This window comes from Geotrypetes seraphini, chromosome 16 (genome assembly GCF_902459505.1).
Source record: "Geotrypetes seraphini chromosome 16, aGeoSer1.1, whole genome shotgun sequence".
In the NCBI taxonomy this organism is placed as follows: domain Eukaryota; kingdom Metazoa; phylum Chordata; class Amphibia; order Gymnophiona; family Dermophiidae; genus Geotrypetes; species Geotrypetes seraphini.
This window is the reverse complement of record NC_047099.1, coordinates 3,577,792-3,594,151: the sequence shown is the minus strand read 5'-3', so window position 1 is coordinate 3,594,151 and position 16,360 is coordinate 3,577,792. Positions and strand designations below refer to the sequence as shown.

Below are 16,360 nucleotides of genomic sequence, written 5' to 3'. Positions count from 1 at the left end.
CATTGATTCGAATGTCATATTCCTGCATTTAGTTTCTTATACTCCTATTCTCCCCTGCATTCCCTTCTTCAGGGCAGCTTTAATGTCTTTGTTTCTTAGGCTATAAATAATGGGGTTCAACATAGGGATCAAAGTACAATAAGATGCATCTAAAAGTTGGTGAACTGACTTTGCACTCTTTGATATGGGGCTGAAAAACGTAAAGAGTGCTATCGCAGAGTACATGCTAACAACCATCAGGTGAGAAGAGCAGGTGGAGAAGGCCTTGTACCTACTCTTCACGGATTGCTGTTTTAATATGGAAGAAATTATGTGGATGTAGGATGTCAGGATGAGGACAATGGACACTGAGGCCAAGCATAAGTTGAACGTATTCATCAGCAGTCTACTGGTAGACGTATCACTGCACGAGAGATGCAGCATTGTCTGGAAGTCACAAAATAAATGGTCGATCATACTGTGCCCACAGAAGGAGGAATAAGAAATGAGCACACTGTGTGGAAGAGCATCCGAAAACCTGGTAACCCAAGACGTAGCAGAGAGCAGGACACAGACTTTCTTGTTCATGATGATCGAGTAGCGTAAGGGGTTACAGATGGCCACATAACGGTCATAGGCCATGGCAGTGAGCAGAAAGAATTCCACACTGGTGAAGGACATAAACAGATAGAGTTGAGTCATGCACCCCTGGAAAGAGATGGCTCTGTTGTTCATTAGGAAAATTGACAGCATTTTTGGCAGAGTGCAGGAAGATAAACAGATATCTAAGATGGCCAGATTAAAGAGGAAGAAGTACATGGGTGTGTGAAGGCGTGAATCAATGCACATTAGTGTCAGAATAGAGAGATTGCCCATTAAGGTGACCAGGTAGATACACAGAAACACCACAAAGAGCAAAATCTGAAGCTTTGGATAATCTGAGAATCCCAGGATGATGAACTCTTTGACCAGGGTTTGGTTTCCCCTCTGCATGTCCCATGTACTCATGATTTACTAAAGGAGGAAATAACAAAACAAAGAAATGAAGAAAAACTTGACAAAGGGAACTTTAAAAGGTACAATTAAATGCTTTAAGAAGCTATTGGGTATTCAATATGGCTTTAATTATACAACCCCCTATTTGGGTTTAATATGTGTATAAACTAGTAATTAAAATTTTATGGTACAAAAACCTCTAAGCTCCCATTTTACAAAACTTGGGATATGAAGGTAACAATAACATAGTAGTCTGCCCATAAGTTATAGCCTTTAAAAAATACATGATTAAACTAACATAGTTTCATAGTTTATTAAAATTTTGATTAAACGCTAATCCTAAAATTCGAAGCGTTATACATTAAAATATAAAATGGAGTATTTACAATAACAAACATGACTTAACGCATACTAAATGAACTTGACATGGGAGGGCAGAGTAACACATGGAAAAAGAGCAGAAGTACAATTTGCAGAGAACAAAAAGGTAAAAAACAAAAGGGAAAGAGGGGGAGAATAAGGTGGTGAGAAGGATAAATCAATCGTAGGCATCTTTTAAAAGAAAGCATTTTAAACTACTCTTGAATTTATCGATGTTTTGTTCTGTTCTGATATATGCAGGGAGAGAGTTCCAAGTTGATGGGGCTGTGACAGAAAAGATGGAGACATGACGGGTACCGATGATTTTTAAAGACAGAACGTAGAGAGTGTGCTGAGAGGCAGATCTTAACGTTCTTGGGGGTTCGCAAGGGATTATGAATCTATCTATGAATGCAGGTTCATTAGACTTTTCAGTTTTAAAGGTTAAGAGAGAGATTTTCTTAGTTATCCGATGAGGAATGGGCTACCAGTGTGCTTTTTTTTTTAATAACCGGGAAGTAGATTCGATTGGAATATTTCCTATGGACAATGGTGCTACAAGGAAACCTGTGAAATCTCTTTTGTATGACAATTTTGGCTACAGAAATCCAACCATACTAGTTATATAATTCCATTTGTATTTCATCTGTGTCTGGAAGATTCTCTTTGTTGTAAACTGCTCTGAACTGTTAAGGTATAGCGGGTTATAAATAAATAATAATAATTATTATTATCTTTCCATGGGAAAAGAACACAGTTTGTTTACGTAATGCTAAGAGAAAGCATGTTGGAATTTAGCCAGTCTCGGATTTTGTCTAATTTGGAGTTAATGAAAGCAATATCAACTTGTCTCTTCTTTGATATTTCTGGGCCATAGACTATAAAGTCTGGTATTATCCTAGGGTCTAAATGCTGAAGTTGCTGTCCAAGCTCATGCCAGCCTATCCAACCATCCCGCTGTTTGCAGGATATCTACCATAAATTCTGGCCAGTAACATCCTCCTGTTCCCTATTAGTGGAGTTCACACTGATGCCCACTCCAGCCCATCCTACACCGAATCACCATATATGGGACACAGACCATGCAAAGTGGAAAGTGTTATATGGATTATTAAACTGTACATAGCTTTGGGATTCAATGTTCATATCAAGAAGCTTCAAGATGTTTGAGGGTCCTGTCAGCGGGGAGTGATGCTAGATTATCCCTCTCTTAATCGTGAGGTTCAGGCTGAATCCGACTTTATCCTGACCTGCTCCACATTCTTCCAATCACCCCTGATGTCCATCTCTAATTTGACAGCATTTCATTCTGTCCTCTAATGTTATTAACCAAGGACAGATCTGATATATTGGTGAGAACTTCCATGGATTCAGTGTCAGATCTACAGCAGATTATTTCACAGCCTTTATAGCTTAAATCTGCAAAAATGAAATTGGACTTGACCTACCCTTTCTCTGTTTCCTACTTTTGTCTATTTTAGGATGGGACTTTTTGGAAGATATTATAGGGATATATAAGAAACCTAAAGGGAATGTAAAAAGAGAAGAAAGGCACTGAGGGTAAGAACTAGGAAGAAGGAGCCTGAACAGTGAAAAACAAAAAAAGATATCTATTTACCCTTTAAGGTCCCCAGTGAGATCTTAGGCTTCTGATGTTCTTTTGGGGGTAATCAGAATGCAGTAGGATGGCTTCGGTTACTTATAGTCCGATTTTACTACACAGTGTTAGCGAGTGCTGTGTGCCAACTGCAATTTCTCATTTTTCCAGATTTCCTTTCGGTTTCTCATTTTTTCCCTTATCTCCCCATTGTGTTTTCCTTTTATGTAATCTTTAAATAAATATTGTATTTCCTCCCCACCTTCCTATTGTTATCAGCTGTCTTCTTGTCCAAATTTGTTTCCCAGTATGTTTATATGAATAGTAATTGTATAAGTAAGTCTACTCTATTTTATTTATGTAAAACGCTTTGAAATTTTAAAAGCGTTTAATCAAACAATATAATAAACTTGAAACTTGAAACTGAAGCCCATAGAGATTGAAAGTGCTATGGTGAGGTTCTCATGCCAACACACACATATCACCTTAGTAAAAGGGGGCCTATATTACCTCTGCAAGACACTTGTACAATTTAGTTATCTAAGTAAAAAAGAAAACATACAAATCCATCAGGAAAAAGGTTGGGGAGAATAATGCAGATTAAACATGTTCTTGACAAAAGAATGAAACAACATCCTATTTTTTTAGTTTGCATTATTATTTGTTGCCTCTCAGATTGCCCATGACTGGTTTGCTTTAAAGACACAACTCCAGAATACAAAAGAAACAAGGACAAAAAAATACCAACTCTAGATACATTTAAACTCACAGTGGCTTGTTCAGTGGCCAAACGTATCACAATCACCAGACCACGGTTGGAATTATGAAGAAGTCCTCTAATGTTGAGGTGAGCACCGATGATATTGAAGAGTAGTAACCTGGCTTATGCGTGGCAAGGTCACAGAAACTTCCGGTGAGGAATTGATTGCAAGGTCCTGGTCTTCAAAATGCTCTTATCTGTTCTCTGTCAAAGAATAACAGAAAGTAGGTTCCCAGCTCTCTCCTCTCCAGCACAAACTTCACTTTTCCCAACAGTGTCTTCCAGAGAGAAATAATTCCAAGTGCCCATAGACCTCTGCACCTTACTTATAAAAGTTTTATTCCATAATTTTACTGTTCAAAAACCTAGAAAAGTTCTAGGATGAAATTAATGACCTTCCCAAAATATTGATCATATCTTTCCCTGAAAAATGACTAATCTTAGTTTTCTGTAACAGGAAAGCATAGGATGGATTTTGAGATTTCCTGGCAAGAATGATTTATTTGCATTTGCCATAGACAGCACCAATCCAATCCTTAACAATGATTTCAATTTTGGTACGTTCTCAAGCTGCAGTCTCTTACACGTGACGCTAAAGGTTCTTTCATTCGTATATCTGCAAGACTCAGGTTCAGGATACTTAACTGCGTTTCAGAACCTTTTGGGACCAGTTTCTGAAGGCAGTAGAGGATCTCTGATGTTAGAATTTACTCTCTTTCCTCTAAGGACCTTGAGTCAAATTGCGACTGGAAGAACAGAGGTTAAGTAGCAGGGAGCATGAAATAATCAGGGGTTCTCTGCTGTCTAATTATTTCTGATGTTTCCCTGCATGAGATTCTCTTTTACTTTCCTTACATTTTCTTTTAAAAGAAGTAACTTTAAACTGGACAATTTTCTTGTGGAAATAATTCAGTCATTCTAAAGTAAGCTCCCTTCCTATTAGTTTCTTCTGTGAGAATATTTTTGCAGATCATTGCAATAAAGTCGCATTTGCTGGTATTCAGCTCTGTTTCTTATGTCTTGAGGATAAAATTCTGTGCAAAAAGTGCAAAGTTTCAAATTATTTGGGTTTCAGAAATACAAGGAATAATATAGGATAGAGAAAGGGGAGAGGTTTATCTGCAACTAACTAGGAGAGGGTCTTTGGAAGGATGGTGAGCAGCAGAAAGAGACTGATATCTTTCTTCATCCATGTGAGCCAGTTCTGTCGATGCTTGAGCAAATTCCTTGAGTGTGTCCAGGAAGAGATCATTTCCATTGGGTTTAGCACCCCTCAATAATTCTGAAATGTTGGCTCCTATGCAAAATAATGAGCACTATTGATATCATTATCCCAAAATAATTTTTTAAAAAACCCATGAAAAATCCAGTAAACTGAAACAAAACTAAGCAAAATTTTGTTACTTTTAATTACATTTTGTGATTGTTAGGTTGGGGTTTAAGGGTGTTTGTAATGATCTTCAAATGTAAATGCACTAATTTAATAAGAAAATGGACCCACAGAAAATGGAGGTAGAAATACATTGAGTGCTTTTTCCTCAGGTAAATGTAGATGTATATAAATATACTTTGAAAATCATTGCAAAGCGCCCCTGGAGTTTACAAGCCTGTAGCATTATGATAACTGCCCTTTAAAGAAAACCAAGTCTTTAAATACTGTGTTGAATGATTGATATCCATGTAGATGAACACAGCTGAATAGACAGTGCGAGCCTCCAATTGGACTGGATCCAGCTTTCATACTCATTCATTCATTCATTTAGTTTTCTATACTGTTCTCCCAGGGGAGCTCAGAAAGGTTTACATGAATTTATTCAGGTACTCAAGCATTTTTCTCTGTCTGTCCTAGTGGGCTCATAATCTGTCTAGGTCAATGGGGTGATTAAGTGCCTGCCCAAGGTCAGAAGGAACAGTGTGGATGTGAATCTACAACCTCAGTGTGCTGTAGCTGTAACCATTGTGCTACTCTCTCCCTCCTGGATTATGATACCATGAGACTTGATCTGCAGTTGCTTCTGCATCTTGCTACTGTTTGCACCTTTTTTGCCCACTGCCATTGTGACAGTCCTTGTGCAGGGGCCATGCACCTCAGATGCTTCCATTGGTGTAATTGTGAATCCTGATTCCAAATGATTGGTGTCAGTATGGAGCAACAGCTGATACTTCCTCCTTCTTTATTTCCCTCCCCCTAGAGTTGGGGATCTTTACCTTTGCTGCTATCTCAGGAAAGTAATCTAGATTCTCTACTAGTGATTCATCATGATGGTTATATAAATATTCAGTATCTAAATTTTATGCTGGATGAAGAGTACGATTCTGTTAGCACGTGGACTCCAACACTCTCCACACATCATTACCGATCAACTCCAGAGCATCCAAACTACTATCTTCCTTCTTCAGCCATTCAGTCTGTAACACACAAACTAATGTATTCCTTGTATTGGTTGAACTAGACTCTCTCTGTGCAATCCTCAAAATAATCCAATTACAGTATATGTGAAACTAACAACAATCCAACTAGCATATCTCTGGAATTGCTTATGTACATGAACTATCCCTAGGTTATAAATCCTTGTTCTGTTTCTCTAATTTAGGATGAATAACTGTAATAGACAAATTCCTCTATAACAGGGATCTCAAAGTCCCTCCTTGAGGGCCGGAATCCAGTCGGGTTTTCAGGATTTCCCCAATGAATATGCATTGAAAGTAGGACCTCAAGGAGGGACTTTGAGACCCCGGCTCTATAACCTGTATTGCCATAATTGTCTGCATCTCGTTTGTATTGCCATAATTGTCTGCATCTATGTTACCTTGTAACCCGTTGTGAGCTCTCTGGGGAGGACAGAATATAAATTGAATTAATTAAATAAATAAATCTATCAGTTGAAGGTTGGCCTATAATGTTTCAACCTCCAAGTCTACTACTGGTCTGGTCAACATACAACCTACGTTGTTCCAAGTATGGAGGTAGTAAAACCAATATACCATCCTGTGATCCCTGACTCTAAGGACTGATTCCTATTGAGGTAGATCTGTGATGCAACTTTTCATGCCTACAGTCCCATGGCTTCCTCTACCAGAGCCAGATCTTCAGACAACACATTATAAAACACAAAGTATACAGATCACTATTTGTCTCCCATCAAATATTCAGGTTTAAGTTGCAAGTTTATTAAGATTCAATATCTGCCCACTGGACAGGCCTTCTGGGTAGTACAATATTACATCCCACCGATACCTTTCAGTTCTAGGCGGTTTACAACAAGAATTGGCCAGGGCATTCCCAGGGAGATTACAAGGTTGATAGCTATAGAATGCGTCAGGATCTGGGAAGGGTCGATACGGTTTGGTTAGATCATTTGACAAATTTCTGGAATAGCCAGAAAAAGAATTGAAGGGTAAGAGTTTGGACAGGAAAGTATCTCTGCCAGATATTGTAATCAGAGAGGAGCGGTCTGGCAGTTAGCGGGCAAATATGTAATGTGGTTGATAAGCATCTTTAAAAAGAAAATTTTGAGTTTGTTTTTGAATCTTTTAAGGGGAAGTTATGTTTTTAAATGAGGTGGTAGAGAATTATATAATTCTGGTCCTTACAAGGAGAATATGGAGTCTCTTAACCTGTAATTCGGAACAACTATCCTATTCATAAAAAATAGAGATCAAAACATTCCTAGAGAGCTCATTGAAACCAGCTAAGAACTGCACAAGATGTTCATTGGAAAGACGATAGTATGATTCTTCTGAAAATGCTCTCTGAAATTCCAAACATTTGATGAAATATCAGGAATTCTCTCCTAAGTATATTTTGCCTCCCTTATTTATTGCTGCAAAATTTATTTCACCATGATTTGAAATTCTTCACTGCTAAATGTCACATTCCTATATGTAATGATCCAGTTTCTTAACCCCCTATTCTCCCTTCCATTCCCTTCTTCAGGGCAGCTTTAATGTCTTTGTTCCTTAGGCTGTAAATAATGGGGTTCAACATGGGGATCACAGTACTGTATGATGCATCCAAGAGTTTATGAAGTGGTCTTGCGCTCATAGAGATGGGACTTAAATAGACAAACAGTGAAGCCCCACAGTACATACTAACAATTGTTAGGTGGGATGAGCAGGTAGAGAAGGCCTTGTACCTCCCCCTCACAGATTGCATTTTCAATATGGAAGAGATGATGTAGCTGTAGGATGTCAAGATGAGGACAAGGGACGCCAGCACCAAAGGCAAGTTTAGGGTGTTCATCAGCAGTTTAACGGCAGAGGTATCACTACACAAGAGTTGCAGCATTGTCTGGAAATTACAGAATAAATGGTCAATTACATTGTGCCCACAGAAGGAGGAATAAGAAATGAACACACTATATGGCAGAGCATCCAAAAACCCAATAACCCAGGAACTGGCAGACAGAAGGGCACAGACCCTCTTGTTCATAATGACCGAGTAGCGTAAAGGGTTGCAGATGGCCACATAACGGTCATAGGCCATGGCAACAAGCAGATATAATTCCACACTGGTGAAGAACATTAGCAAAAGGAGTTGAGTCAAGCACCCCAGGAAAGAGATGCCTTTGCTATCCATTAGGAAAATTGACAACATTTTTGGGATAGTGCAGGAAGTTAAACAGACATCCAGGATGGCCAGATTGCAGAGGAAGAAGTACATGGGGGTATGGAGGCGAGAGTCAATGCACATTAGTGTCAAAATAGTGAGATTCCCCATTAGGTTGATCAAGTAGATACATAGAAATACAATGAAGAGCAAATTCTGAAGGTCTGGATAGTCCGAGAATCCCAGGAGGATAAACTCTGTGACCTGGCTTTGGTTTTCCCTCTGCATGTCCCATGCACTTATGGTTGGCTGAAGGAGGAAGAAAAGAAATTAGGAAACTCCTGGGCACGATGGACCACTGGTCTGACCCAGCAGCATCAATTCTTATGTTACAAGGTCAACAAGATATCTATTTATATTAGGAAGAAATACTGCTGGGGGAACAATATAATAGCAAATAATGCAAGAATAATAAAATAAGAATTTCAGAAATAATAAAATTATAAATAAATAAATCATTTTAAAGTGTTATATATATATATCTTGAAATGAAATAATAGAAATCCAAAAACAAGACATTTCCTGAGATGGGGACAGGTGCTGGGATCTCACCCTTTCAGCAGTAAGAGAGAGGCAAAATTTCAGACGTAATCATGCTCTACTTCACCTTCTTCCAACCATCCCAGGCGCCCATCTCCAGTTTTACAGCCAATCGTTCTTCTGTCCACTAATTCTATTAATAGCCCTGGAGGGATCTTCGTTATTGGTACGTTCGTCAATGGAAGAGGTGTCAGATCTGCAAGAGATTATTTCAAATCTGTAAAAGTAAAGCTGTTTCATCTAATTGGATTTTGCTCTCGGTTTCTCTGTTTACCCACCCTTTCTCTTTTAAGTAGTGCATTTTTAGAGGACTTGGAAAATGTATAAAAAATCTAAAATGAAGTTAATAGGAGGAGGAGGAGGAGGAGGAGGACAGGGGCTGAAGGTGAGGATTTGGAAGGAGCCCACTGAACAATGAGAAACAAAAATATCTCTTTACCCTTTGAAAATAACAACTAGTAGTGAGGTTTAGTTCTTCTGGGGCTCTTTCAGGGAATATTCAGAAATCAGAAGGATGGGTTGTTTTATCCACCTTAAATCTTCAGGACACATATACAATTCAGTACTCTAACCAAAAGAGAACAAATGCAAAAACATAAAGACAACACAGTTAATGAAGTTTTGCTAAGGTGAGAAGTATGGTGGACCATAAATCTGTTCTTATTGAAAGAATAAAACAACAACTTGTAGGGTGTCCAGTTCTTTCTTTGTTGCCCCTTAGGTTGATATAACATACCTCTAGTCTTCATGCCCAAGAACTCTACTGATTTTCTTTGCTTTTTTTTTTTTTGTTTGTTTGGTTTGATGCACTGACTCAGTCCAATCCTAAGGTTGAGTGTTCAAACTAACATAACATGCCTGCCCAGTCTAATTCATGGCTACCAGATGCCTTTCCTCTTTGCTGGTTCCAACAGGGAAATTCAAGAGTTGTTCACAGCTTTAAATTCACAGCAGTATTGGTATTGCAGAAGAAAAGCCTTGATTATAAGTGTCAAGTTCTGGTTAACTTTACCTTAACATGGAAATTTCAGATGAGCAATCGGATATAGGATCCTCGTCTTCAGAATGCTTTCCTCCTTCACTTGTATTTCTGTAGGACTCAGGCTCAGGTATACTTAAATGAGTTTTCAAAACCATTAGGGACCAGTTTCTGAAGGCTTTGAATGAACACTATAGAATCTGTTCTTTTCTCTAAGGACCTTGTGTTGTTCCATTGTGACTGGAAGAAGAGGGGCAAAGCTGCAGGGAGTTTCAAATAATCAAGAATGCCCAACTGACTTTAATGGTGCTTTTCAGTTCTGCTTGTTGCTGTTTTTTTTCCAGAAACCAACTGAAATTAATTTAGAATTGGATAAATATCTTGTGGTGATAATTAATTTTGAAGCAGAATTCCTTCCTGAGAAGATAACTATAGATTAATGCAATAATCACATTATTTGGAAATTATTTCTGTTGCTTAAATGTTCGTCATAATGCCTCACTTGCTAACCAAAAAGTCTCCACTATGCGTTCTATCATTTTTCAATGCATTCAGCCACTGTGGGAGAGTTAATATAGTGTGCACCTGTATATAGACAAATTGATCTGTTAGTCAAAGCTGGTAACTTGCTCGGAATTTCAGAGACAACACTTTTCCTTCTTCATTAACCATTTGCTTGATTTTTCCTAATCCCTTGTTTTTCGAACTGTTAACTATAAATTATCATTTCCATCTTCTAAAGGACTTAAGTGTGCCGGGAAGCTCAGTAAACCTATGGCATTTAAATTGATGGAAATTTGGATTAGACTCCCAGATTCTTTAAGACTGTTAGGCCAACTACATCAGTTTCGAAAAGATTTAAAAATGTGGTTGTTTACACAATAGTTATCCAAGATTATTAACTGACGAACAGTAATTAAGTATATCAACATCTATCTAATTTTAACTAATAGTAACCCATCTATATGGCCTATTAGTATGTTATCAATTTTTTAATGAACTGTAAACCGAATCGAGCTCCTTAGGGAAATGATCCGATATATAAATTAAAGATTAGATTAGCTTAAACATTTAATTTTTATTCCCTTCTGGAAAATCACCATTATTCCTCAAAGGAAATAAAGCAGTTATATGCCAATCGATTGCTATTTTGCTTAAATAGTGGACTCCAAACTAAACAGAGAGGTTTATACCATGCAACTTTGCCACACTCATTTTGGTAGTTTTTTGGGCTATGGCTTGTAAAATGTACTATAGCCAGTTTACAAGAAATAGGGGTATAATGAGCCATCGCTTGCAGCTACCATGTTTCCCCGAAAATAAGACAGTGTCATATTAATTTTGGGTCAAAAAACGCATTAGGGCTTATTTTCAGGGGATGTCTTCTCTGGTCAAAGACCAGCGCCCTAACAGAGACTAGTCCTACCTGCGTACATTCCGGTTCAGCAAGAACTTGTCTAACTTTGTCTTGAATTCCTGGAGGGTGTTTTCCCCCATGACAGACTCCGGAAGAGCATTCCAGTTTTCTACCACTCTCTGGGTGAAGAAGAACTTCCTTACGTTCGTACGGAATCTATCCCCTTTCAACTTTAGAGAGTGCCCTCTTGTTCTCCCTACCTTGGAGAGGGTGAACAATGTGTCTTTATCTACCAAGTCTATTCCCTTCAGTACCTTGAATGTTTCAATCATGTCCCCTCTCACTCTCCTCTGTTCATGGGAGAAGAGGCCAGTTTCTCTAATCTTTCGCTGTACGGCAACTCCTCCAGCCCCTTAACCATCTTAGTCGCTCTTCTCTGGACACTTTCGAGTAGTACAGTGTCCTTCTTCATGTACGGCGACCAGTGCTGGACACAGTACTCCATGTGAGGGTGCACCATGACCAGGTACAGTGGCATGAAAACCTTCTACGATCTGTTTGTGATCCCCTTCTTTATTATTCCTAGAATTCTGTTTGCCCTTTTCGCTGCAGCCACACATTGCGCAGACGGCTTCATCGACTTGTTGATCAGAACTCCCAAGTCTCTTTCCTGGGAGGTCTCTCCAAGTACCACCCTCATCTCTCCCTTCCTCTCCTCCACCCCATTTCTTCCTCTTTCCTTTCTCCCCCACCCCCATGTATAGCATCTTTCCTCCTCTCCCTCCCCTCCCCCTGTGCAGCAGAATCCCACCAAACCACCCACTGTAAGACTGACATACCTCCGTTCTGAGGCCTCCTAAAGCAGCAGGGGTGGGGGTTGCTGAATCGATGAGTCCAATTTTTTTCAGCAAATCAGGCAGCACTAGTGGCAGGGATGGAGTCGGGGACATTCGGGGGGGGGGGACTTTGCTGCTTGATCTTAACTAGGGCTTATTTTTCGGGGTAAGGCTTATATTAGGAGCATCTTTAAAAATTATGCTAGGGCTTATTTTCGGGATAGGTCTTATTTGGGGGGAAACAGGGTAGTTAGTCAGTCACTTGCTGATGATGATGCATTTATTTCTATGGGACTCAAGTTCAGAGATATTTACCATAAATAAGTTTTTAAAACTATTTGGGATCACTTCCTGAAGGCAATGAAAATACAATGCACAGTCATCAGCACTGAAGAACAGAGGCAAAACCGTTCATTTCATATCACTGAAACGAAATGTGTCAAGAAAAGAGTGGAATAACTCGTACGTTTCATGGCTCCACATCGTTCTATTCTTGGTTGGGCTGAGAACTTTATTGGGCCCTCGTATGGTGACATCATAATGCCTCATTCCACCAATCTCTAAGAGCCAACCTCATCGGTGATGTCACAATGGCTTAGTTTCCCTATACTTGTGCCCATTTACTAGATGCATTTGCCTCATTGAAAGAAAAAGTGTCAAGAAAAGTGTGGAATAACTCAGAAGTTTCATGGCTCCACCTCGTTCTCTTCTTGGTTGGGCTGAGAACTTTTCAGTGGCCCCTCGTAGATTATAAAATACACCATCTATGTTCACACGTGAGCATTTGCAACTGCTCAAAAACAGATACATGTGTTACATCTGTTCTGTAGTCATGATTTCTGCCCCTAACACTAGTATTTGATAATTATAAGTAGGCCCCTAGTCTTCCTTATACAAGAGTGCCTAGCAGGGATCTTCATACCCTCTTTTCCTAGCCACCCCTTACACAATTAATTTCGTGAAGGGCAGTTCTATAACTGGTGCTTACGTTTACATACCACTTGTGTATGTAAAATGACAAAATAACACTTTTGCAAGTAACTGTACATTTATGCAGGTAAGTTACCCGTCGTGTTGCACATAATCGTTACTCTGTAATGGCACATGTTAAGTGTGATGGGGCAAATATTTAGGTGTTCATTTGGACTCTGCCCTCACGTTTCATTTACAAATTTCATCGGTTTTCAACTCCTGCTTCTTTTCATTACACCGGATTCATTCGATCTGTGTTTATAGTGGGAGTGTGTGGTGCAGGGGTTAGAGCTAAGGCCTCAGCACCCTGAGGCTGTGGGTTCAAATCCCTCGCTGCTCCTTGTGAGCCTGGGCAAGTCACTTAATTCCCTTGTTGCCCCAGGTTCACTCGATACAGTTTGAGCCCACTAGGACAGAGAGGGAAATATGATAAACTACCTGAATGTAAACCATGTGGTATATAAGTAATAAATGTATTGATAAACCATGTTGTGAGTCTCTCATTTATGCTTTAGTTACGTCAAAGCTCACTTTTCTCCTCTCCCAACCCCCATAACATGACGTGACCCTCCCTCCTGATCCCCCATCCCTTTAATGAAAGGACTCTTTTCTGAACTCCCAATAAGGCCCCCTCCCCTCCAAGATATCGATGCTAGAGCTTGCTGCTGCCATTTTGAGCCAGGAGATTGGAGATCTCTCCTGCTGAAACTTTCTGATAGACCACCAGGGACCCTAAGTTATGCCTGGTGGGTTCCTATTGAGTAGGGGTGGGTGTCGTATAGGAGCTCTTTGGGTGCAAATGGAAGGTTAGGAGGCATCGTAGAAGCATAGGAATTCTATGAGCATCAGAGTATTTAGCGCTCAGGACCATGGTAGAAACCTCTACTGTGGCTTAGTAAAACTCAGCATTAATGAAGTACTACTATAGGTGAAATTCTCTTGCTTTTCTTGTAAATAATCTACAACTGGATAATTACCTTGTGGAAATAATTCAGTAATTTTAAAGCAGGATCCCTCCCCATTAATTCCTTCGAAGAAATATTACTATAGATTAATGCAGTATAGTTTATAGCTTATTATTTAGATTCTGCCTTTATTAATTTATTAAAAAAACTTACACCCCATTTAAACCTAAGCGGTTCACATAACACATACACTGCCTAGGCCTTTATACAAGGCGGATCACAACATTACATACATAATACATAAATGCAAAATAATTGCATGCTCACACTACAAAACCATTAATAAGAAACACACATCACCAAAAGTTTCATCACAAAAATTGTCCTAGAGGAAGATAAGCTGATTACCAATCAAAGCCATAATAGTCCACGGCATCAAGAAGCATATTTCATCTGGCAAAAAAGGCGTCGCTTCAACTCTTTCTTAAGCTGACGCAAATCTTTCTGCTGTCGAAGGTCGCTGGAAGCTTGGTACTGTGGTTGCTGTACTAATCCACTCAAATGCACAAAACTAAAGCAAAGAATTCTCAGATTAGGTATGGGATCCATTTTTTCTAGACGTCATACAGTGACACTGTCTATACTCTGCTCCAGACAGCCCGTATCTTGAATGGCCAGTTATGGCCGATATTGAGAGGGACTCCTGGTTAAAAGCCATTAAATATCAGAGGCCAACTTGGCAGGGGTTAACTGGTTGGAGTTTCCCCTGGCTGAATGTTGACCCCAGTGTATTTCATTTTATGGTGATAGAGTATATATTCCTCTAAATTGATCAGCAGAGAATTGTTCTGCAAAACTATTTACTACTAGTTTGGTTGTGCTTTGATTTGAACGTACAACCTGTGTTATTCCTGGAGATAGTTATAGCAATGCACCTACACTCTCTCCTGACCTAAAGTTACAACAGAGTGTAAACAGTTACAACAGAGTGTAAACAGATCACGAGTTGATTCACATCAAATTTTAATTGCAAAACCTATCAAAACATAAATATTAAAGATCTGCCAGCTAAGAATTGATGGAGGTGTTTATTGAAAAGATGGGGACATATGATTGCTATGAAAACTCTGAAATATTCTCTAAAATTCAAAATACAGTATAACCTTGGATTGCAAGTAACTTGGTTTGCAAGACAAGCAAAACATTTGATTAAATTTTAACGTGATATACAAGCGATGTCTTGCAATACAAGTACATACAGTATACACACATTACAACTGAGCTGATGGTTCTTCTCTCTCTGACACTGCAAGAGTGTAGTGACTGTTCTAAACGAGCAAGGTCTTGCAGTACGAGTACGTATAGTATTTTGTATTAAAGATTTTAGGTTGTGGAACGAATCGTTTGAGTTTCCATTATTTCCTATGGGAAAATTCGCTTTGATATACAAGTGCTTTGGATTACAAGCATGCTTCTGGAACGAATTATGCTCACAAACCAAGCTTTGACTGTATTTGATGAAACAGGGAATGTCTTCTCAACAAATTATCTTCTTTTACGAAAGACTTCCTCTTCTTAATTACCACTGTAAATTCTACTTCACATTGGTTTTAAATCTTTCACTGCTAAGTATCACATCCATTTTCTTAACCCCCTATTCTCCTTTCAGTTCCCTTCTTCAGAGCAGCTTTAATGTCTTTGTTCCTTAGGCTGTAAATAATGGGATTCAACATGGGGATCACAGTACTATATGATGCATCTAAGAGTTTATGAACTGACCTTGTTTTTGCCGAGATGGGGCTCAAATAGACAAACAGTGAAGCCCCACAGTATATACTAACAACTGTTAGGTGGGATGAGCAGGTGGAGAAGGCCTTGTACCTCCCGTTCACAGATTGCATTTTCAATATGGAAGAAATGATGTAGATGTAGGATGTCAAGATGAGGACAAGGGACACCAACACCAAAGGCAAGTTTAGAGTGTTCATCAGCAGTTTAATGGCAGAGGTATCATTGCACAAGAGTTGCAGCATTGTTTGGAAATTACAGAATAAATGGTCAATCACATTGTGCCCACAGAAGGAGGAATAAGACATGAACACACCGTATGGCAGAGCATCCAAAAACCCAATAACCCAGGAACTGGCAGACAGAAGGGCACAGACCCTCTTGTTCATAATGACCGAGTAGTGTAAAGGGTTGCAGATGGCCACATAACGGTCATAGGCCATGGCAACGAGCAGACATAATTCCAAACCAGTGAAGGACATAAGCAAAAGGAGTTGAGTCAAGCACCCCAGGAAAGAGATGCCTTTGCTATCCATTAGGAAAATTGACAACATTTTTGGGATAGTGCAGGAAGTTAAACAGACATCCAGGATTGCCAGATTGCAGAGGAAAAAGTACATGGGTGTGTGGAGGCGAGAATCAATGCACATTAGTGTCAAAATAGTGAGATTCCCCATTAGGT

At 39.3% G+C, this 16,360-nt stretch overlaps 3 protein-coding genes across 3 annotated transcripts; all 3 read right to left on the bottom strand.

The window, feature by feature from the left end:
* Positions 1-36: 36 nt before the first annotated feature.
* Positions 37-987, bottom strand: LOC117350356 (olfactory receptor 1J4-like). Its single transcript, XM_033924625.1, has one exon. It carries the CDS (start codon positions 985-987, stop codon positions 37-39), a length of 951 nt encoding a protein of 316 aa, XP_033780516.1.
* Positions 988-7,593: 6,606 nt separating this feature from the next.
* LOC117350355 (olfactory receptor 13D1-like) lies at positions 7,594-8,529 on the bottom strand. The gene has a single exon (XM_033924624.1). The coding sequence runs from the start codon at positions 8,527-8,529 to the stop codon at positions 7,594-7,596; it is 936 nt and encodes a 311-aa protein (XP_033780515.1).
* Positions 8,530-15,536: 7,007 nt separating this feature from the next.
* On the bottom strand, positions 15,537-16,121 carry LOC117350354 (olfactory receptor 473-like). The gene has a single exon (XM_033924622.1). It carries the CDS (start codon positions 16,119-16,121, stop codon positions 15,537-15,539), a length of 585 nt encoding a protein of 194 aa, XP_033780513.1.
* Positions 16,122-16,360: the final 239 nt, after the last annotated feature.

Bases quoted from the DNA above. Each gene is read 5' to 3' on its own strand.
- LOC117350356 (XM_033924625.1), bottom strand. From the start codon at position 987: ATGAGTACATGGGACATGCAGAGGGGAAACCAAACCCTGGTCAAAGAG.
- LOC117350354 (XM_033924622.1), bottom strand. From the start codon at position 16,121: ATGGCCTATGACCGTTATGTGGCCATCTGCAACCCTTTACACTACTCG.
- LOC117350355 (XM_033924624.1), bottom strand. From the start codon at position 8,529: ATGCAGAGGGAAAACCAAAGCCAGGTCACAGAGTTTATCCTCCTGGGA.